Source organism: Balaenoptera borealis (genome assembly GCF_965194805.1).
Source record: "Balaenoptera borealis genome assembly, chromosome: 8".
Taxonomy (NCBI): Eukaryota; Metazoa; Chordata; class Mammalia; order Artiodactyla; family Balaenopteridae; genus Balaenoptera; species Balaenoptera borealis.
This window is the reverse complement of record NC_138865.1, coordinates 42,841,843-42,866,006: the sequence shown is the minus strand read 5'-3', so window position 1 is coordinate 42,866,006 and position 24,164 is coordinate 42,841,843. Positions and strand designations below refer to the sequence as shown.

Sequence of the window (24,164 nt, the reverse complement as noted above, 5' to 3'; positions counted from 1 at the left end):
GACTGAAGTTTGAGCCCCATTGCCTCACCAGAAGGCTCCTCACTATGGTCAAGGTTAATTGAGTAACAGGCAATTTAGTGGAATTCTAGGCACTGAAACCTAACAGTGTATGATTTGAGAAGACATGCATGGCATTTGTTGAAACAGAAAAAATGTCAAAGAGAGAGGTTCACAGTAGATCACATGGGGCTTCTCTGAGTGGCAGTGCTTTTGTAGAATCCAGGTCTGCTCATCATCCTTAAAGGTGGAGAATTTTACATTTTTCTTCCCAAATTCGTCAGAACCAGGGGCAGCAACTCACTCTAATTAGCCACCTCACAAGAGACTGGTAAATAAACTAGAATATTATTTCATTAATTACAAGGAAAGACAAAACTGCTAAGCAAACTGGAATATTCATGTCAGCATGCCAGCGAGTTGCTCTTTTTTAGAAAAGTCTACATAGGCAGGCAAACTACCATTAGCAGTTGGTTTGATGAGCATGGACTAAGAGCATGGGAATTAGATGATGTTAATGCCTTGAGATGTGGGGACCAGCGACACAACCTCCACCAAAAGGAGAGAGATGAGAACAGACCTGCCATTTAACTAAGCCCCTACTATGGACTGGACACCGTCCCTATTTTTAATCTTGCAGGGATATACTTGGCAAAGCAACAAGAACCTTCTTGCTAGCTGGTCTGAGCACCCTGTGTGTGGAGACCCAATGATAAATCCTTGCTCGTTTTTTTTTTCTTTTGCTATTTTTCATAGACCCTGGTGGCCATTACACGTGTGTCAACTCCATCTTTATTCTGTCCAGTTATAAAACAATTAAACAGGATTCTTGAGACGCACTTAGTCCTACTGACTAATAAAATTTCTTAGGTTAATTTGCTCTGCGAATGGGATTCTAATCCATTACCTGAAGTTCTGTTTGCTTTTTCAACCTAATCTGCATACTTGCTAAATATATATTTTAGCAAAATGAGGCACAACAGAAGAAATATTTGTGTTCCTACTGAACTATGTTCAAATTATGTACGCATTTAATTCTTAGCATCTCTTCCAAAAGCACAATGGAAGCAACCTTAGAGGGAATGGAGGCGACCTATACCTTATTTACGTGCAATGCCCACCTCGCCTGTGCATATCTAACTAGGTTTCCAGCTCAGCTCCAAACTAGGTCACAACGGTGTGCAGAGCCTCCCTGGCATTCCCCATCATCCCATGGGTCCACTTTGTTACCATTAGTCACTTGTCATGTGGGCTTTATTGACGTGATCTGTCCTCTTGAGGTTTATAGGTTAAAATTTTCTTATAATCAACCTAAATTTAGAGGAATGACAAAGCCAGAGATAGCAGATCTATTGAAGGCTTGCTTATCCTTATAACAGCTGCTGGCTGAAATAGAAAACACTGGCTTCTCTCCCAAGATTATACATTTAAAATACAAAATATAATAGTAATAATATAAAGTGGTCAAAGCATTAGAAAAATAATTCTCTTAAGACTTGGTCCACATGTTCCTATGTCAATGAAAAGAGAACTGAATTATCACATGGAAGAGAGCCGAAGGCACAGGCAATACAAAATAAATAATTTACCAGACATTTATATTTTCATTTGTAATGCACTTTTAAATTTTACAGTAGAACATGAAAATAGAAGTAGAGTGTTTTGGAAAACACATTTTAGTGTAGGCATTCTCTGATCACACTTTCCTGTCTTTCCAGACCTTCTTTCCAGCCCTCCTCTGACCCTACCTGTTGTCTTCACAAGATCTTCATCAACTTGAGTATTCCGTTTTATCTCACTCTTTCACTTTGCATCAGTCCTTTGCTGCTTTATCTTTTCCCTCTCCTGCCCAGACACCATGATCCATCACTTCAACTACTTTCTACCTAGAAAACCCAGCTTCCTCATCCTTTTGTTCTGCTGTTTCTCCTGTCTTATAAATCCCCAACATTGAATTAACCCAAATGGATCTACCTTCTCCAGCTCTACACACTGGTAGCCAAGCGTTAGAGAAACACACACAGATGGGTAGAATGGTTCATACATTAGGATACACATTTAGGATATCCAGTCTCAAATGGACCCCCAGTTCTTTTAGCCAAACTTGTCTGTTTCACTAGTCAGTTTCCTTTTTCCCCTCTTTGCCATGGTAGATTCAAATTTTTGCCACTTTGCTCATGCTCCCTAGCTCACCTCAAATATCCCCACTCTCTTTAACTGATAAAATTGAGATGACCCAGCATGAAGTCCCTCAGTTCCCTGCCCCTGACTCACAAGTTTATCTGTACCCATATCCTTCCTTTCCTGATGTCTTGGAGGATGGCTGCTTCGAGGCCAGTATCACCACAGTACTCTTGAAATTACCCCATTTCCATCCAGAAATTTGTTCTATCAATGATTCATTTATTCTGTTTCTTCCACTTTTCCCTCCTTCTGATTTCTTCTCATTATCACTTTATCATGTTCAAGTCTCTTCAAACCTAAGAAATAAAAAAACACCCACCATCCTGCATGCCTCCTCCATCTATCACTCTATGTTTTTTCTCTTTTTATCCAGACTTCTGGGGTCATCTGCATTCAGCTTTGCCACTTTTTGCTGTCCATCCAATCCTCCAACAAATATGATTTAGCTTCTGCCCCTACAAATCCACAGAAACTGCTTATCCTAAAGCCGTCAATGACTTCCTCACTGTTAAAGCCAGTGGACAGTTGGTTCTTTCTTACTTGACTTCTCGGAGATATTTGACATTGTCTGCTTTCCTTTTTGAAATCCTCTTCTCTAACTTACTGTAGGTGTGTAGGCTGCAGGTATTCTAATGACTTTCAAATCATATCTCCAGCCCAACCCTCTCCTTGGAGCTTTAGACACTCATGTCAAACCGCACACCAAATTCTCCAGCTGGATCCAAGGGCAACATATCCAAAATGGCTCTCATTTATTTCTCTCCCAAACCCTTCTTTCTGTGTGCCCCAATTGCCAAGTCAGAAGCCTGGGAGTCATCCTTAACTTCTCCCCCAACCTTGCCCTTATGTAAGCCAATGGTTGCTAAGTTCTTTCTACTTTACTTCTTAATAGGAAGGCCTCCTTTCTGACCTACCTATTAGAAGAATCAACCTACTATTCTCCTACTTCCCATCTCACCTCAGAGAAATCTTATGTGGCAATTAGAATTCTGCAGTTTCCTTACCCTGCTCTTCATAAAGAACTTCCATTCACCGGATGACAACACTGGACTTGGGCAACATGAATCCAGCTGCAGTGAAAGGTGGTAAGTGTCAAGCTGATTTCTCTTTTCATTATTTGTGTTGAACAAATGGGATTTTTTTCAAAGTAGATCATCTTGAATTATGTATCTTTGAGCTCCTTTAACCAGAAAAGTAAAAGAAATAAATGCGTAAATGTTCTGGAGGAGATTGGGCCATGAAAATCATGAAGTCACCTGGTGGAACTATGCCAGATAATTCTAATAAGGAATCTCGGGGCTTCCCTGGTGGCGCAGTGGTTAAGAATCCGCCTGCCAATGCAGGGAACACGGGTTCGAACCCTGGTCCGGGAAGATCCCACATGCCGCGGAGCAACGAAGGCCGTGCGCCACAACTACTGAGCCCGCGCTCTAGAGCCCGCGAGCCACAACTACTGACACCCATGCGCCTAGGGCCGGTGCTCAACAACAAGAGAAGCCACCACAATGAGAAGCCTGCACAGCGCAAGGAAGAGTAGCCCCCGCTCGCCGCAACTAGAGGAAGCCCCCACACAGCAACAAAGACCCAATGCAGCCAAAAATTAATTAATTAATTAATTAATTAAAATAAAATAAAAAAATCTTCAAGTAGTTTATAAAAAAAAAAAAAAAAAGAATGAATCTCATCGGTTCCCTCTGAAATGGAGGAGCTTGGGGTTCTAAACCACAAAGTCCCATCTTTGTGCTCCAAGTGAGATGTGAAGATAAACCAGAGGACAGGAGTGCTCCTGCCACCCACTCATCCATCCTTCTGGCACATATGGGTGGATGATCATGCCACCCCTCACAGCTCTACTCTAGGTCACCACGATGCATTTCCCTAGACCCATCTGGAAGGTGTTTCAGAAGAGAAAGGTCTACAGGACTTCAATATTTGTGGAACATTTCATGTTAATCAGACTCAAGTTTCTGTATCAGAAAACGTTTTAAAGGAGCAAAAATGAACTAAATATCACTCGAGATTCCTTTCAGTCCAAAATTCTATTAATATTTTATGTCAATTATAGCTCAATAAAAAACAGTAAGTTTAAAAATCTGTAAGATTAAAATTGAGAAAAAAAATTCTATGGTCTCTTTAAGTCACCGGTTTTTAACTTTGGTGACAGTGGGCATGGGAGAGGTGTTGCAGACTCCTTTGAGAATACAGTGGAAGATACTGATTCTCTTTTCTGGAAAATGCTTATATATACACACAACTTTCTGTACAATTTCAGAGGTTTCATGCGTCCCAGTTTAAGACCTCCTGTCTGTATCTGGGCACTTACTAGGCATGAATTTGAATGTGACTGAAACTTTTTTTTCAGTAATCAGATAAACAAAATATTCCCACTGAGTACCCCTCAACAATATGACCCAGCTTCTCAAACCTGTTCCTCTTGCATTTCCCAAGGATCTTGCCGTGGACTTCCCTGGGGTGCCCAGCTCTCAGCTCAACGAGAAGACTGTTCCTTGGTTCAGCCAGTGTGTCTTGGACAAAAGCCTTTGCAGGACTTGGTCCTTCTCCTATTTCCATGCCCATGGCTGCAGGATCAGCCACACCAGGAAGGACAGGCCAGATGCTAGCTCTCTGGAGGGACTTTCCTCTCCAGGGGGACACTGAGGGTATTATTAAAGCGACTCCAGGTTTCGAAGCTGGGACAGAAGTGGGATGGAGGAGGGTAGGATGGTTCCAGCTGCTCCCTTCCTGAAGAGACAAGAAAAAATAGGTCTGGCTTAGCCATTGGTTTCAGTCAGGGATGGGGGCCCAGAGAAGGGGAGAACTGGTGCCGTTAAGACAAAGTTTTCGGAGTTTTGGAGGTGCTGGCAGTTGGGCTGAGCAGGACGTGTAGAACTGGAGCTTGTACTAGGGGGTTAGCACTGAAGTTAATATGTTCCTCACACTTAAATGTTCTCCGTGCTCAGATCACTCCACCTCCCTGAAAACATGGAAGAATGTCTGAGGCGCATTATTCTCACTGGTTTATTACCACCATTGCCATGTGGGCTCCAATCTCTTTGTTACTAATACCCACTCCAGTTCCCCACATCCTTCACTTTCTGGGAACTCCCCTCTACATGATTTCCTGGTGGCTGTTTATTTACTACTTGTATTTCCCTACAATTCGAAGGCTTTTTCAAGAATTCCAACAAGTAGTCAAAACTTCTGATTCCTTTCTAATTCCAAGCCGTGAGAAAATATTTTGTATGTCATAACAACTAGGTAAACATAAGTTGCAATTTCTCCAGTTGATGAGAAAGTTCAATTTTGTTTCATGTTATTTCTGCAGAATCACAGAAAACAAAATGTTGGTTGAATTCCATGGGGAAAAACAAGAATTTCAGCAGTTTCACCTAATTCCATTACATCATAAGTTCCCCAATTCACCATTTGTCATAGCATATTGCAAAATGTCACCACCAATTTCCCTATTTTAAATACTATGGAGAAAAGAGAATTTTGTTGGATGCCTGGAGAGAAAGCAGAGGCGAAACTTGTACAAGAGAAGTGTCACATACAGTCATTGTGTGTGCTTGCCTCCTACAAATTCTGATAGGTGCAGAGGAAAGATTTTGACAGTGTTTTTGTTCATGATGTTTATTTTTTTTAAAGAACAAAACTGCCAACTTCAGTTTGCATCATTGAACAAAATGTGTTCAGCGTATTATATAGAACGCAGTACTCATGAAATAGATACTTCCTGTGGATCTCAAGAGTGGGGCCTATCTGCCTAGAACTCCCCACCATATACACACACAGACACACACAGACACACACAGATACACACAGACACACACACACACACACAGACACGCCTTCACTGGCTCATTCCAGGGCATTCTTCATTTTTTACCAGATTGGACAAATGATTATAAGCCCAATGTGGGTGGAAAAGAGACTCCACCACCGAGGACATGGCGCCACCTGTTTGTGAAAACAGGAGGAACAGTGGGAAATTAGCAAGCATACGTTTTCAACAGAAACTATGTCGTTCTCTTCCTGCCCCAATCTCCAGGGCACTGCAGAAGTGGAAGCAGCCCCAGCCTGACGGAAGACTAAACCACTATTCATGTATGAAGCCATATAGTGGTGAAGAGCACAGAATGTCTAGATCTGACTCCTAACTCCAGCAGTTACTACCTGTTGGATCTCACAGATTTCAAATAAATTGTTTAATCTCTTTTTGCCTCAGTTTCTTCATTGGTAAAAGGGAGATTAATAATGAGTAATAATAATATCATATCTGAGGAATAAATAGGATGCATAAGAAATAAATGAGTTGTTACATAGTGGCACCTTGTGCCTAGCACATAGTATGCAGTGTAGAAGTACTTGCTCTTACTGCCTCATATGTTTAAACTATGTTACTAGGACAGGATAATATTTTGAATTACAATCACCATCTTTTAGCAACCCTAAAAGACAGCAATTGTAATTCTAATCTGTGACCCCTTCCCCTTTCACTACCTGGGCCACCATTGGCAAGCGGGAAGTTGACATTGGGCATGATCCCTTGGGAAGAACACTTGCAGAAGCAGCTGCCCTGATGCCTGAGGTTGGAGGAAAGAGATTTAAGCGGTGGTCAGGCCTGGGGTTGAAGGGGGCTCTTTTTTCAGAGGAGGAAGAGATGATGAGCTCCACCCCCATAATAAAAGAAACAGAACCTTGGAAAAGAAATAGCATTTTTTAAAAGGGTGGCCCTTTAAAAACTTCTTGGGCTGGTGGAAAGGAAAAAGCGGTGCCCAGTGGGGACAGAGATGGAGATGGAGAGGGCCCCAGGGGCTTGCCCGGTGGCAGGCCAGTGTGCGTCCTTGACAGCTTGATGTATTTCAGGGCCAGAAACTGCTGACTATCCCTATCTAAGTTAGCACATTCTGTTGGCTGCCTCGTTGTGGGCGTTGAGTTATCCTTTCCTAGCTCCCCGTCTGTATTGTATTCACTTTCCTCCCTTTAAGACACTTCTGTCTGGGTCTGCGTTCTTAATAATGAAGTCAAAATGTCCTGTTGTCAGGGGTTCCAGAAGGGAAAAAAAAGCCCAGCTGATGACCAAGTAGCAGGGAAGGCAGCTGGAATTGCACTGGGAGGGAGGGATAAAGTCAAGCTGCACTCCATGAAACCTGGAAAACTCCATCAGCTTTTCCAGTTTCCCTCCAGTCTCCACATCCCCAAGGACCTCATTGTCCCTAAAGAAAGCCGTTAGTGTGCACAGGCTAATGAGGCCCTCCAGTCACCGGAACAGAGAGGAGCATCGGGGCGTCCATTTCTGCACATGTAGCAACTGGCTGTGGAAACACCTGGTCCTCATAGCCGTCCGGGGCTCCAGCCAGGGCGGTGCTGGCTCCTCCAGCCTGGGCTGCCGGAGGACTCCTGCTTGAAGAGACACTCTGAGGAGTCAGAAGGTGTCTTTGGTGGGTCCTAGCCACCAGCTGGGACTCGTGTTGCCGTCCAGGAGACACTGTCACAGTTTCATCCTTGACAACATATTCCGGGGAGGTCTTCTTGGAAGTGCAAAGGAGGTTTTCATGAAAGCCAAGGTAAAGACACTAGTCGGGAGCCACTGTTTATTTCTGAAATAAGAAATTATTCCCAGATTATGGTAGGGGGACACATGACTGGCACGGCAACCCCCATTTAACCATGGAGTCACCCCCATAGACTAAACTCGTTCAGTTGCTGCCCACATTTTCTCTGATAGAAACCACTCGGTGAATGAGGTAGCCCAATCCTACACTCAGAAGAAGCTGTGTAGGAGCCACTCGTCTTCCTGGGGCGCCTCCCTCTCCAGGGAGTGATGCACGGCCCTGCCTTGGCAGATTTGTCTCATGAGGGCACCAGGCCATCTCTACCTCCACAGAACATACACCATGAGCTCTAGTCAATACTTCGTAAGTCTTGGGAGTCAACGCATCCACCCAGTGACGCTGTGATTCCAGAGCGGCTACCTCACAACTCTGCGCAGTGCAGGAAGACTTACAAAAAGAACGCAACTTTGCTCTCTACAGGAGTACATAGTTCTATGACAGTTGTAACTATGCATTCACCAGTGGGTGTTCAGGGCTCTTGTACAGCCTCTGTGAGCTGGAGAGCGAGTTTCTCCCTGAGAAACATCCATCCTTGGCCGAAGGTCAGCCCCTGGACCGGCAGGGACGCTCCCAGATAGCACGTGCCTCCCTGAGGGTATGTACTGAGGTGAGCAGCCAGCTTTCTGCAGTGAGGCCCAGCTCTTCTGCTCTCCTTTTTTTCCAGACTGCAGCACAGGCTTAAAAACAACCAAAAAAGGGGCTTAGACTACACAGCACACATGGACATGCACACATGGGACATGGCATATAGAAACCGGGGTCCTGCTGGGCTGCTTCAGCCACACTCCTGGCCGCCAAGGAGGGAGGGTGTCTTCCTGGGCTTTGCCAGTGAGGGGCTCAGGCACCCAGCTCTCCAGCCTGCCAGGAGCTCTGCCAACTGCTCGAGGGTGGGTCCTTTTCAAGAACAATGCTTGGCTCCTCCTCCTCCTTGGGGGGTGTTTTGTCCACTTGTTTCCCCAAGGTCAGCTGGCATAGAGCACATCCTCAGAGGACATGTGTCCCCTAGAATGCCCTGTGTCTCCTCTACCCTCAGAACCTTTCCTCTGGGGCCGAGGGAAAAGCCCCCTCTGCTGATATCTGATGTCAACACCAGCTTCCCACACCAGGTTCTTCCATTCCCAGGTGGGCTGAAGACTTCCCTGGCTCAGACAATAGGGGTCTGAACGTAGCCAAGGTTATGTTACACTTCACTCATTCCCACATTCATTAGTTCATCAAGTGTTGTGAACCAGAGCAAGTCTGGTACTTAGAACCAGAGCAGTCATGGTAGAAATAAGACTTCAGGTTCAGAAATCCTGGACACTTGGCGTTTTCACTTACTTAAACAGCGTGCTGGAAGAAATGAGTAAAGCGCGCCCCAGCCTGAAGCTGGGTGGCTGCTTCACCCCAGTTCAGTTCTGAGCACACCAGTATTCTGGGTTCTCTTTTTATATTGAGCATCACCCCAAATCCACCCCCTTTCTTTTTCTTTTTAATTAAAAAAAAATTATTTATTTATTTACTTAAATTATTATTATTATTTTTTGATAATAATGGACCATCTTTTTTTAGTCTTTATTGAATTTGTTACAATATTGTTTCTGTTTTATGTTTGGGTTTTTTATCAGGGAGGCATGTGGGATCTTAGCTCCCCGACCAGGGATTGAACTCGCACCCCCTGCATTGGAAGGTGAAGTCTTAACCACTGGACCACCAGGGAAGTCCCTCACCCCCTTTCATCTTTCCAGAAGTTATTTGGGGTATCTACAGGGGAGAGAGTCCCTTGTATTCACAAGTAAACAAACTTATGTGCTGCATTTGAAAAGTGACTCAAGGTTTATTTTTTTTGAAAACCAGGGAAACAACAATAAACACAGATGAAATATAAATCTGAAAAGAGATTCAGATTTTTTTTTTTTTCATATCAACACTGTAAAACTGTTTATTTGGGGAAAAAAAACCAAAATTTCTAGAAGAATAAAGTCACATCAGCACCTACCAGAATAACTCCCGCCCACTTGCTCACAATCCAGAGGATTCCCATTTAGGGCCATGGCCTAATTTGCAAAAGATGCTAAACACAAATCAAGTTTTTAACAATGCGTTAATCCCAAGAGATCACACTGGGAGGCCACAGCGTTTCCACCACCTAGAAGTTCAGGCTCCCAGCCTCTTCCAGATCCTTGAGCTTCAGGAAGAGAAGAGAGGGAGGAAATGCCCCCTAGACCCAAGTCCGGGGCAAGGGAATACATTTGGAAAGAAAAGGAGTCATAGCATTTTTTCAGAAGAAGGATAGGGGTATGGCATTGAGGCAGTGAAATAGGTATTTGTATTGGGTGAGTTTTTAACTTTTAGAAGACACGGCACAGAGCTCTTTTGAATTCTGAGGTGTTGGGTTCCTCATCACAGCACGGGAGGCACCTCGGAGGAGATGCAGCCCTGGACTTGGGGTCAGCCTCCAGATGTCTGCAGTGATGGTGCTGAGCAGAGGGAGAGCAGGACCCTACCATCAAGGGGCTCACAAGCCAGGAGGGGAAATGCTTTAAAATCGAACTACAGACACCTACCAGGAGATTCACCCTGACCTGTGCCTCAGAATCTCTAGAGACATTTATTTAAAAAGTCATGCCTAAGCCCCACCTGGTCTTCTGAATCTAAATCTCAAGCTCAGATGTCACCTCTGCTGTCAAGATTTCCTGCAGCCTCCAGACAACATAGCTCCCTCACCTGTATGCCTGTACCTACTTCCATGCTGGGTTTTACCCTCCTTACCTGTGTGTCCACCTGCCCTCCATCTCCCACTGGACCCTGCCTGGTGAGTCTGAGATATACCTATTATACAACCAGAAGGCTTCTTCCAGAAAGTGGTTGGATAGATATTCAAAATTAAAGTTAAGTTTTTACACTAATGATTGGAATCATAGGCGATATTTTCTTTTTAATTGGGATCCGGGCATTCCATTGTCATTTCAGAATTTGGGAGCAGACGTCCTAAGATTGCTGTTATTTACCCTGAGATAGACTCATTAGTCTAGGCAGTGACCATGGCCTAAATCTTTTTCAGCAGCAGGACCAAAAAGTGAGCCCGGGTGAGGGAACAGCTATCAGGCTCTGACTTTCTCTCTTGGCCAATGACTCACCTGCAGCCACATGTGAGGGCCGGCCCAGGCAGTAGATGGGACTGTAAATGTCACCCAATTGCCAATTCTCCCATTTCAGAAAGACCTAGAAATGGAAAAACAGACTATGATAAGCCCTAAAACCATATCACATCTCTTCTCTCCATGCAGTTTATGTTCAATTGCTAATGTCATCAGCTGTGTCATCCAGCAGTGACATATACTGTTTCTCCTCAAAACCCCTCTGGTGGAAAATGTCCCATGAGGTCACCTTCTCAGTCAGCTGAGTCAGGATCACAGAATTCTGGAAATGTAAAGCTGACAGATCTTCCTAATAACAGGAGAACTGTTAACATTTCTTGAGTATCTACTACGGGCCAGCTACCTCATGTATTTTATTTTATTTAATCCTCACACTAACCCTGACACATAGGTTTCATTGTTCTCATATTTTAGATGGAAAAAAACCAAACACTGAGGCTTGGGAAGGCAAAGTGATTTGCCCAAGGTTACACATCTAGTAACCCAGATCCATTATAATCTAAAAGCCTGTTTCTCAAAGTGGGGATCGTGTACAGGCAGCTCGCCCAGAGTCACAGGAAGCCGCTTAAACACGGCACATTCTCTGAAGTGCCAATTTTACTCAATGGTAAATACTTTGAGACTGTTTATATTAAAGAAAACATGCATTTATCATGGAGGAAGAATATGAATTGGCATAAAATTTAAAGAAAAAACTTTAAAAAATTTACACTGGCAAGCTACTTGGGCTTTGTCCCCCAGACCCTTGGGGCCCCTCACCACTTTCCTCTGTCATGAGGAGTATTCCAGTGGAAAGATTTAAAAGCAGAGCCTTAAGTCCCAGCAGAACTCTGAAAGGGCGCCCCCACGTGGAAGGTGGGGAAATGGTTTGCCATCAAACAGCAAAGAGTAGTGGTTGCATTTTGCTGTGAGTCTCAATTTCAACGTCCATCTCTGGAGGAATGTAAATCATACAAGTCCATGGGCTACCAAGGGCCTTCCCACCTGACTGATGCTCTCAGCAGATTTCCGAAGCTGTCCAGTGTGGGAATAAGACTCTTATCACTGAACGCGTCAGTGGCAGGCCCATCCTCCACCAACACACAGCACTTCTTGTCTCTACCCCTCCCACCCCAGACTTTACTTTCCTTAAGCCCTAGGTCTCTTTTTCATAAAAACACCCAGAATCATCTTTGAGGTGGTTGCAATCATCAGGCACCTAATTCTAAGCTAGGCAGGCCAGCATATACTCTGATGAGGCTTGAATTCCTCCGGCGAAGTCAATCAATGAAGGTGAAAAGAAGAACTCCAGCCAGGCCCTCTGCCCAGCTGAACTGGGCATACCATCACCTGACATCATTTGAAGTTAATACGTATAGCCAAGAAAACCACCAAATAAGGCAAAGAAGGGCATGGCCTGGTTGGGCTGTGGAAGGGGGACCCTGACCCAGAAGAAACAGAAGCAAAGCCCTTGAAGTGGCACCACATCTAGAAGTGCACTGCAGCCAGTCTGCACCACGCCCGGCTCTCCAGCACATCTGCTCCCCTGCCCACCGACCCTGTGGTCCTTGCCACTCCCTTTGACTGGGAGACTCATTGTCTGGCTAATTCCTACTCACCCTTTAGGACTCAGCTTTGATGCCGCTTCTTCCAGGAATGTTTCCCTGATTGCCATCAGCCTAGAAACTTCCTGTTTACCCCCACAACCCCCCCCACGCTTCCCCCATCTTAGCGCTTACCAGACGGCATTGTAATTCCCTATGTACTTGTCTGGGAGTGCCACAAGAGCATGAATCCCCAGAGACCACGCCCAGCACATGAATGTCTTCCGAATGAATGAAAGTTAAGGACGTGCCACAAGTCCTCCAGGATACCGTCAGGCCACAGGGATGCACTTTCTGGGACCTCGAAAGCCCACAGTAGTAAGAGAGCTAAGGAGGGGCAGGAGCACATTCCAAACAACTGAGCATCACCCACAGGCACTGAGGACACAAACATGAAGCAGAAAAGATCTTTGCACTGGAGAAACCCGGTCTAACAAGGGAGACTATTAGGGACACAAGAGCGAGAAAAGATTGTTCAGGACAATGTTGAAATGGAGACAAATGTGAAAACAAACTGGGTGAGCAATACCATTGCTTGCATACTAATCTTATGGCTCTAGAACATCTCACTAGACAAAGGTTTTAGGAGGAAACATTCATGAGAAATTTGATATATATAATATGCTATTCATTTGTAAGATACTTGAGAGTTAATAAAACTCTTTCATATATACCATTTTTATTTCATTTTACTCATGCATCAAATATTTGGGGGGGTGTTGCTTCTTTATGCTACATCAACATCTAGTGTTGGGATAGTTTGGAGGGTTCAAAGATAACTACCTTCAAGGAGCTTGGAGTCAAGTGGAGGAGATAATTCTGCCATAATTCAAGGCAGATAGAAGTGAGTGCTGAGTAAGTCAGGATTGTTTTTGTTGTAAGTGTCTCGATCTGGCTTAACTAACAAAGGGAATATATTTCTCACATAATTAAAGTGACTAGGGATATCTTTAAAACCCAGGTTTAACTACCAAATGTAAAATAGATAGCTAGTGGAAAGCAGCCGCATAGCACAGGGAGATCAGCTCAGTGCTCTGTGACCACCTAGAGGGGTAGGTTAGGGAGGGTGGGAGGGAGATGCAAGAGGGAGGAGATATGGGGATATATGTATATGTATAGCTGATTCACTTTGTTATAAAGCAGAAACTAACACACAATTGTAAAGCAATTATACTCCAATAAAGATGTTAAAAAAAAAACACAAAAAAACCCCCCAGGTTTAGCTTTATCCAGGGGCTTGAATAATGCACACGAGTCATTTCTCTCAATCTCTTGGCTTTCCTTATGCTGGGCTGGCATCGCATTCAGGCTCCATCCGTGTAACCACTCACAGTTTCAGGCTCACATCCTCCAAGGCCCAATTTGACTGGAGAACAGAGCTTCTCTTCTCCCACAGGTTTTAATGAAAATCAGGGCCTGATTACCACTGGCCTGAGTGATGATTGTGTACCCTCCTATGAACCAATCACTGAGCCATGAGAACAGAATTAGCTGACTGGTAACCCTAGGTCACATCATCCCACCACCCCCAGCTGGTATGGGGTCAGGCCCACCCAAACCACGTGGACTGAAAGGAGGATGAATTTTAAGTAGTCAAGTGTCATGAAAGACAATCTGACAAAATGCTTGAGACTTAGTCCTCATAACAGCTTTGTGTTTCCACCCATTTCACAAATGAGAAAAATGAGACAAGTAAGAGCGAGAACAGGGCTAGAACCTGGTCTTCTCATTCAGTCCTGTGCTCCGTCCATTTTCGTGTATGGGGGGCACTCTGGGAATTTGTGAAGGGACGACTCTTCCTTGTGTGAGACTGTCCCAAGCATTACAAAACGTTTCACATCCCTGGCTCTAATACCAGTGACAGCTGCCTCCCAATACTGTGACAACTAGAACTGCTCACACACATTTCAAAGGTCCACTTGGTGGGGGCAGCACCTCCCTCATTTGAAAGAAGCTGAATATCACCCAAGTGAACCTTCCTATCAGGAGTTTCATACTTCTCAGAGTTCCGAAATATAAGCTCTCACATTAGGCTTCAGAGGTAGTCTGAACTCTTGGTTGGACACCTAGGGATCATCTAGTCCGACCCTTTGGACCAGCAGTTCTGGCCTGAAGGAGAAGGATGAGTGGTGGGCGGAGGGAAGAGAACGGGTGGGAAGGTACTCCTGGAAGTGAGTGTGGAGGGCTGGCGGGGGTAGGTCTCAGTTTCCTATTAATGCTCCTCCTTATCAGAGAACGAAAGCACAGAATTTACACATTTTATGGTCAGGACTCAAGCTGTTTCTTAGGGAAGATAGTATTATCCTCTCTTGCTTGAGTGAGATAAGAAATTATGGGTTTGTGAGAGGCAGTGTTCGATTCTGGACACTGCTCACTAAGGGAGACCTGGCCAAACGGATCTGCACTTGGATGGAGGCAAACACGAGAGGTGGGGATTTGAAACCAGCTCGTCATACCAAGAACAACTAAAGAACAGGCCAAGTTGTACCCAAGAAAATACTCAAAATGAGACAGGGAAGTGGCCTCCTAAGATACTGAAGACAACCACCCAGGAGTAGACTTGGAATTACTCTTTATAGCTCAAGCGGGCAGAACCAGGGTTGATGGAGGCACAGAGAACACTGGAACAATGACAGATGTCTGCTAGTAGAGTGAGCTGTCTGGGAAGGTAGTAAGTTCCCCGCTGCTGGAGGTATCCAAGCACACCCTGAGGTGCTGACGTGGGTTTGAAGCTTAGCCTCTCAAACTTTCTGAAGCAACACAAACTGGAGGAAGTTTTAGAGCCCCGTACACTGCTAAGAGAGATGACGTAGAAAGAGTGGGTTGTAAGCTATGCTCAGTTTCTATTAGAATAACTGCAGGATAGGACCCCTTCCTCCCCTGCCCAAAAAAGCCTATCAGAACATAGTGTGACAGACATTATTGTAGGATAATCTTGAATCTGTTCTAATTTACGAAGAAAAAAAAAGGAAGTCTTTAAAAAACTTTCATACTTTATTGATAATGCAATACTTCTGTGAAAACAAGTAATTTACAAGTAATCACTTCGTAAAGAACTGCTGGCCTAAGGGGTTGCACTAAATGATCTTTAAGGTTTGTCCAACCAAGGCTGAGTCTAAACCTAAAACTCCATGGGCTCCAGTGTCTGGAGGCTGTTTAGTAATCTACCCACAAGAATTCTGGCAAGTATGGTGTGTACTGTTGTGCTTCTGACTATCTCATGGGCAGTCAGAGCCTCACAGATGTCCAAAGGCTAAAATGAAGTGGACTTTACACATCACACTAGAACTGCCTGGGGAAGTAGCGGTAAGTTTTACAAAGCAATTGTGACCTCACTATGTCACTCCCTTTTCTGAAGAAGTACAGGTTTAGACGGCTTTCTTTGCAAAGGGTCATCTCTGTTGGCTGAACTCTGAGATGGAAAGACATTTCCCTCTAGCAACAAAGCCATTTTAAATCAGAAATGCTGTGAGATTGTGGGACCATAGGTCAGGTATTAGAGAGACTGGAAAACTCCCATCTCACCTGGAAATGCCCTCACAAGGATCTCTCCAAACTTTGATCTTCAAAGCCACTGGAGCCAAACTAGCTGGCCATTGCATATTTTCATGACATCAAGTGGAAATGTTGTTCTATTTCATCCTCTAGGATTTGGCATGAATTCTAGGTCTCTGTTCTGGTTAAAATGCAAAAATGCAAGTTTCCATGGGACACCAGGTGCATTAGAGATTGTTGGGGTCCATGTACAGAAATGTGGAAAAGTGGGACTTGGTCTTTGTTCAAGAGACCCAGAGATGGCTGTAGCTTACTCTTTTTGTTATCAAGAAATAAAGAAATGCATACCTTGCTGCCCCCATTATCCCTTGCATCACATCAGCAAGGTCATTTTTTTTCCACTATCACAATGAAGTGGTATCGTTGCTGCTTAGTTGCGAGGGCTCATGGGAGCAAACATTCTTCTTAACAGAACTATAAGCTTCTGGATGATGCTATCCCCAACCTTGTTGCTATGGTTAGAGTATGTGCTGCCCTTCTCTTTTTAACCTTCTGCTGCAGCATACATATTTGTGATATTCACAGTGCTTACTGCAAAACTGAGCAAAATGAATATTCATGCTCATGCATTCAAGAAATACTTATTGTGCACTAATATGTGCTTACTTGGTATCTCAAGTTGATTTCACTTATCTGAAAAAAATCTTGCTTACAGATGGATTACCTTTCTATTATATTATTTACCAAATGTTCAAAATAAATATAGAGGCAGAGGCTCCCTAAAAATTATAAAAATGGAAGTGACATATCCCAGGATTCCATAGTCAACCCTTTTTCCTTTCCCTTCTCACTCTACACTTCTCCCTGGAGTATAAAATGTCTTTTCATGGTTATAATTACCACCTAAAGTCTACATCATCTGTCCGTATATCAGTGCTGAATTTCAGATCTGTGTGTCCAACTAACTAAGCAGTCATCTTCAGAAGTCTGGCAAGAAACCAGATTCATGATGTTCCCAAACCTGAATTCATCACTTGACAACACCACCCCCTCCTTCTCACCTTCACCCCGTCCTCCATCCCTTCCCCTACCAACAACCAGTTTCCCTCCTTGTACTCCAGGTTTTAGCTGGAGGTGCCGCCATCTACCCATCAAAAACATTGCTGCCCCACTGGACCCTTTTTCCTTCACCCTCCACATTAAATCAAACAACAAATCCTACTGATTGAACCTCCCAGAGAGCCTTCACAACTCTTTTTCCCTTTCATTCCCACAGCCTCACGCGAGGTCTCAGCGCCTCTCACCTGGACTATTTCTCTGACTGGTATCTTGCTCTTTAGCTAAAAACCGCAGTGATCTTCCTAAAACACCAATCTCATCATGTCACCCTCCACCTGTCCCCACCCCAGATCCCACCGTCCTCAGCTCAAAATGCTTCCAACGTTCCTCATCACTTGTGTAGTAAAATCCAGGAGAGATCTGATCCCTGTGTTTTCTCCCACTCCCCCTGCACTTACTCTGTGCTTTAGGTCTACCCATCTTTAATAATCCCCATATGGCCAGCATAGTTCAGGCCACCATATCATTGCCCTCATTTCCTCTGCCTGAAAGCATTTCCCATTTCATCCATCTAGTAAATTCTTGTTGGTGCTTCAAAACCCACTGGTGCGCAGCCTCTTCCTGGAAGCCTTTCCTGACTCTCTTGCTCCGTGTTATGTCTGCATCTTACACCGCATCTGCTATTCTTATCCCACTGTTGTCACTGGGGATCCTCTAGAATGCCATGAGCTTCTTAAGAGCAGGGATTGTGTCTTAGACTGTCTGCCTCCTCAGTTCTGGGTACTGTTCCTCGCACACCGTAGAAGCAAATGACTTATAAACTGTAAGGAAGATGGTCTCAACTAGACCCCCAAGGGGAGGGAAGGGAGGGAGGGAGACAGATTTTTTTTAACCATCAATAATTTTTCTAGTCCTTTAAAGATGGAGGTTTGCATTCACCTCTGAGGGCACCATTCCTTTGTTTCTGTAAAACTTAAATGATCCTTTGTGCAAAAGTGAAGCTATGATCCTTAGTTGCAATGAAGAGCTTCTAGACAATGAGTGAGGAGATAAACGGCTCCACATGAAAATGTAAAAGGTAGTCTTTATTGACAATGGTCATCTGAGATGATTATGCTGTTGAGAGACTGGCATGGACTAAGGGTGAGGAGGGCCTGGGAGTAGTGCTAGTGGAGTACGGGTCTGCAGTGGGCAGGCAGGAACTTAGCAAGAGCACTCATTTTGTAGGGATGCAAACTGGCCAGCAGCAAGGCCCAGGGCTGGGGGTAAGAGGAGGGATAACGGGAGAGGATCCCTGTGGAAGAGAATGGCCAAAGGACCTAAAGAAAGACACTTGTGGTGTCCAGCTTTAAGGCACCCCCGACTCCCTGTGTCCTTTGACCCTGCTCTTCAGTAAAGCTTTATGAAATTTCACAGCTCCATCTTAGTTGAAATTTGGGGAATTAATACAGCAGTCAGGGTCCACTGTCACACAGGCAATACAAAGACCACCAAAATAACCTAAAATGAAGGCAAGAGTTTATTACCAACCAGGCAAAGGAGATTCATATTCCTTAAGAAAAGTCAGTGAGTGTCCCCCAAGCTGAAAGTGAAGGGACAGATATAATATGGAGAAGAAGTTTTTCCAAATTTCTGATTGGTTCAAAAGTGGATTGGAAAGTCTCCCTTACGGCACAGGTGCAGTTCTCAAACAGGTCCAGAAGAGGCTATATAAGGCTCTAGAGGTTTCAGTGTCACTCAGTGTCACTTGAATTGGCATGCTCAAGGCTTGGTTAAATTTTTCTTTAATATTTTTCTTGGAGTAACAGTAAACAAGTAGCTTATAACAGTCTGAGTTTTGACACAGAAAGTGGCCATGGTTCAAGGCCAGATGTCAGGCTAAGGTGAAAAGCAACAACCAGGGTAAATTTTGAAGTGTGTAAGTGTTCCTGAGAGATTCCAGGGCACCCTGGAGAGGCTCGCCTGATAGAATATTAGGGGCTTAGATGATAGATACTTGGCTATTAAAGGAGAAAGACTCCTGAACTTGGAACAACTAGGGTCATCAGGGTTATATATGTCACCATCCCCCCAAAAAAATAAAAATAGTTTTAAACCCAGTTCTTCCCTACAATTAGTAATATTGACTCTTACCTTCCTTTTCAACTGAACTCAGGGAAAACATCACATCAGAGTTAGAGGTGGGAAATTAGATCTGTTCTACATAAAGACAATCATGTTAGTTACACACCAAAACCCACAGATGCTCATTTTGTCTATTGAAGCAACACAAAGCTTCTACAATTTTTTTTAGAAATCATTATCATTTCCTTTCTATGAAAAATTACCACAGAGGTATTGTTCTCTTTTTTTTTTCAAACACAATTGAAATTGTACATGGTAGGGAAGTTTTTTGTTTTTTTTTTAACATCTGTATTGGAGTATAATTGCTTTACAATGGTGTGTTAGTTTCTACTTTATAACAAAGTGAATCAGCTATACATATACATATGTTCCCATATCTCTTCCCTCTTGCATCTCCCTCCCTCCCACCCTCCCTATCCCACCCCTCTAGGTGGGCACAAAGCACTGAGCTAATCTCCCTGTGCTATGCGGTTGCTTCGGTAGGGAAGTTTTTAATTAGTCTGTTCTGAGCAGGAACTGTGTGTGCTCACTGCAGTAGGAGCCTAATAAATTACTTCATAATCTCAATCGGAGGCTTTGTGTCGGAAAACACTTATTAGTTTGCAACACCAGCCAGCGGCTTCCTGTGAAAGGGCTTAGAGACATGCTGCAGTAGGTGTAGATCAAGTTGCTTACAGCAAACTTCCAGGGCAGTAAAAACAAACATGCCTGGATGGTGAGGGAAGCCAGGTGGATCTGAGCTTTGATGTCTGGAGACCAAGGAACTTTGGAAACTCCATACCAGCCCCTTCTGCCCAGTCCATACTTTCCTTCTCGATAAAGCTCTTCTCCCACCCCAAAAAGGGCTTTTCAATTTTCAAATCATCCCACTGCCATTTTTTTGAGTGTGAAGAAATCAAATGTTTGTAAATACTTATCCCAGATGAGTAAGGAAAGTTTTACACAGTTCTATTCAGACAGGTAGATACATACGTACATACACACATGCAATACAGACAGATGTAGAAAATGAGTGGGAAAAAACCCGATATTAGCCCAGCTAGTAAGATGGGTCCTCTCAGAGGGAGCATAGTATTTGATACTTTGGTAAGTCACTTGGAGTAAGGGTGAGGTCCCAAGAGGCAGGCTCTTACGATAAAAGATGTTTCCTAAATTGTTTCCTAAGGAGAGAGGGTCTTGCTGATTTCAGGGTTTTAATATTGTTGCACCCTGATGGTTTGGTACATAAGTTGGGTGGTTGCTGGGGTAGACCTGTTCTGCAAAATAGAGGTGAAAATTTGAAACTGGGGATGCAGGATTCAGGGAGAGAGGAATGAACCAATAACACGAGGCTTTGTATGCAAGAAAGGAAAGAAGGAAAAATTTATTTCTTAGCAGAGTGGGAGAGCTGCAATGTCTAAGGGGGATTCTGAAGTTATTTGCTGTAGGAGGAAGGTAAATTCCTTCCACCTACTCTAGGAAACTACTTCCCAGAAGCAGACCCTGAGGCTAGGATGGTGTGCAGGGGGTTTATTAAGGGAGACCGGTAAGGAAGCAGGGAAATGAGACGGGGAAGAGAGAAAAGTCAAGCTAACATGTGAGCCAAGCAAAGTCTGTCAGCCTGATCCCACACGGGAACTCCGGAGTGTAAGTTCAGCTCAGGGTCGTCCCCACCAGAGGCGGGGAGCTGGGCTTCCACACTCCTGCACTTGTCAGTCACTGGTCAAGCATGGGATGGAGGAAGGGAATAAATCCCCAAGCGCTCCGGGCTCACTGTGGAGGGAAAGTGGCTCCAGTAGCCCAAGGTCAGTCTATTTGAGAACCCTCAGTGTTCTCGGAAGAAGAGTTGCACAAGTGCTGACTGTTAGAAGCCGAAGGGGCAGGTGGGGATTGGGGGAGAGCACAAAATGGTAAAAGGGGAATCTGAGGAGATCTGATAGAGCATTGATATTGTTCACTACAAAAATCTTTAATAAACCCTACATTTGCTCACCAGTGCTTGTGCTTGAGTCAGTTCTTCATGGTGATAAAAGCGGAACTGATGTAAGCATCCAGGCCAGATCTGCAAGGAGTAAAAGCAGAGACTGTGCTTGTGGGTGCAGAGGGTGGGGAATACCTGACATCTGGGTCCATATGCTTTTAGAACCAATCTCAAAATTAAATCCAAATATATTATGTGTACACGTGAAGCGATACTGCTTCATGGTGCCATAATGAAATGGAATCCCTGTTATCAAAATGTGATTTATATATGGGAGGTACATCTCTGATGCCATAATGAAATGCAATTCCTGTTATCAAAATGTGGCTTATATATGGCAGTCACATCTCTGACCATTTCTGCTGGGAAAACGGCCATGGCTCCTCCTTGCCCAGCTAACACAGTGAGGCAATCCCCTCCACAATCTGGCTCTGGCCTCTTGCTCCAGCTTGATCTCAGCCATACTCCTGCCACGTGCTGCTTCATCCTCAATCCATGCTGTCCTTTCACAGTTGCCACCAAATAAACCTTAACATGCACCAGGCACTGGGATAATGTGGGTTATAAGTGTCACTTAATCCTCACAATAACTCCATGTCACAGGCGCTATTTTCTTTATTTCACAGAGGAGGAAACTGCAGCTGAATGAGGTAAAGTCCAAGTTCTCTATATGGGTCAGGGGTGGAGCTGCATTTGGACCCAGGACCAGGTGACTGAGTCAGTACTTTCAGTTGCTCTGCTTCCCTCCTCCGTGGACATTTTCCCCCTTCTAAAGCCCCTTCTCCATTTCAGAATTTCAGTACCCTACCACCTTCCAAGACCCAGTTCCAATGCGTTATCCTTCACAAAGCCTTTTAAATTAGGCAGAACTCTTGGAGGAAAGGGATAGAAATCCAATATACAAAAAAGGAAAATTATTGGTTTGAGTGGTTGGGAAGAACACTGGGGTGGCACATGTTTGAAGGGATTGCCGCAGAAACTAGGACCTAATCGGGACTTAGTGCAGCTAGAATTCTCTCTCTACCTCAATCTTTTATCTTACACCCCCCTCTCAGCCCAATACCTCAGCAGTCTGAGACACCTCTCTCTCTCTCGTTGAACATTTATCAACCCAGAAAGGCCTTGATTGGCCCTACTTGTGTCATGTGCTTATCCTTGCCTTAATCAAGGTGTCCAAGGGAATAGAGTATTACGATCAGCCCAGACCAAAGAGTCTGGTTTGTAACCTAAGGAAGTGGGTGGGAGAAAAACATCTGGGCAATTCACAGCAATAGCTTCGACTGTTCATTACACCATTTATGAAGATCCAGACAGAATTACTCTGCTCCAGTTTCTCTGGCATAAAACAGCCATTTATCATGCTCTCAGATTCTGTGGGTCAGGAATTTGGATGGGACACAGTGGGGATGGCTCTTCTCTGCTCCATAGAGTCTGGTGCCTGAGATCAAAGACTAACCCGGGGGCCAGATTTACTCACTCTCATGTCTGGCGGTTGATTCTGGCCATCAGCAGGGGAGCTCAGTTCTCTCCACGTGGCTTCTCCATGTGGGCTCTCTGTGGGAGGTGGTTGGGGCTTTCTCACAGCAAGGTAGCTGATTTCCACAGCTGAACATCCTAAGAGAGAGACAGCCAGGTGAGAACTGTATTGCCTTTTCTAACCTAGCTTCAAAAGTTCTGCCACATTCAATTTGTTGGAGCTTCACAAGCCTGCCCAGGTTCAAGGGGATGGGAAATAGACTCCACTCCTTGAGGGGGGAAAATTCTGGAAGAGAATGTGGGACCACACATACTGCTGTAACATTTTTGAAAAATAAAGACTGCCACACATTTTTTTCCTATGAATTCTCTTTATATTTGTTTGTCATATATTCCCTAAATTACTGTGAGCTCTGTGAGATATTCATCTTTGTATTTCTATGCAGTGCCTTGAACAAGACCTTCTATACAATAGGTCTTCAGATATGTTAGTAGGCTATGAATCTCTGACCTATTGGCATCACAATTTTTCCACCAACTAGCTGTGTAACTGTGAGAAAGATGACATAACATCTCTGAGACTCAGCTTACAAACTGAGGGAGTTTAAATAAAATTGTGGCTTCTAAACATTCTAGTTTAGCAGCAAATTACAAGTCATTTTCTTCAAATTACATCTAACTCAGAATCCTAGTCCGTAAAAAAGATTTTAAAAAAAAACAGATATGGAGAAAAGGAAACTCTTGTGTACTGTTGATAGGAATGTAAATTGGTGCAGTCACTATAGAAAACAGTATGGAGATTCCTCAAAAAATTAAAAATAGAATTACTATACGATCCAGCATTCACACTTCTGGGTATCTATGCAAAGGAAATGAAAACAGGATCTTGAAGAGATATATGCACTCCCCTGTTCACTGCAGCAGTGTTCACAAAGCCAAGATATGGAAACAATCTAAATGTCCATCAATGGATGAATGGATGAAGAAGTGGTATATATATATATATATACCACATACAATGGAATATTATTCAGCTGTGAGAAAGAAGGACATCCTGCTATTTGCAACAACATGGATGGGCCCTGAAGGCATTATGCTAAGTAAAATAAGTCATAGAAAGATAAACACTGTATGATATCATTTACATATAATAAATGGTGGGATCTAAAAAGCTGAACTCATAGAAACAGAGACTAGAATGGTGGTTACCAGGGGCTTGAGGGGTGAGGGAACTGGGGGAGATGTTGATCAAAGAATGCAAACTTCCAGCTGTAAGATAAATAAGTTCTGGGGATCTAATGTACAGCATGCTAATTATAGTCAATAATACTGTATTGTATACTGGAAAGTTGCTAAGAGAGCACATCTTAAATGTTCTCATCACAAAAATGAAATGGTAATTCTGTGAGGGGATGGGGGTGTTAGCTAACACCATGGTGGTAATCATTTTGCAATATATAAGTGTATCAAATCACCTTAAATTTACACAATGTTATATGTCAATTATATCTCAATAAAGCTGGAGGAA

At 43.9% G+C, this 24,164-nt stretch overlaps 1 protein-coding gene across 4 annotated transcripts in view; it reads right to left on the bottom strand.

Moving 5' to 3' along the window:
* Positions 1-1,578: 1,578 nt before the first annotated feature.
* Positions 1,579-24,164, bottom strand: part of LOC309633545 (uncharacterized protein) — a 226,224-nt gene continuing 203,638 nt past the window's right edge. For 3 of the 4 annotated variants that reach the window (XM_082402486.1, XM_082402487.1, XM_082402484.1), the window contains one exon: positions 9,705-22,774. Coding sequence is in view for 1 of the 4 variants with exons in the window: in XM_082402488.1 (XP_082258614.1) it covers positions 4,799-4,923; positions 10,919-11,003; positions 21,173-21,241; positions 22,638-22,643 (285 nt within the window). In the remaining 3 variants the exon portion in view is untranslated. Of the gene's footprint in view, positions 3,362-4,606; positions 4,924-9,704; positions 22,775-24,164 lie in introns of those variants that run through there. The other variant, XM_082402488.1, reaches the window with a different exon arrangement.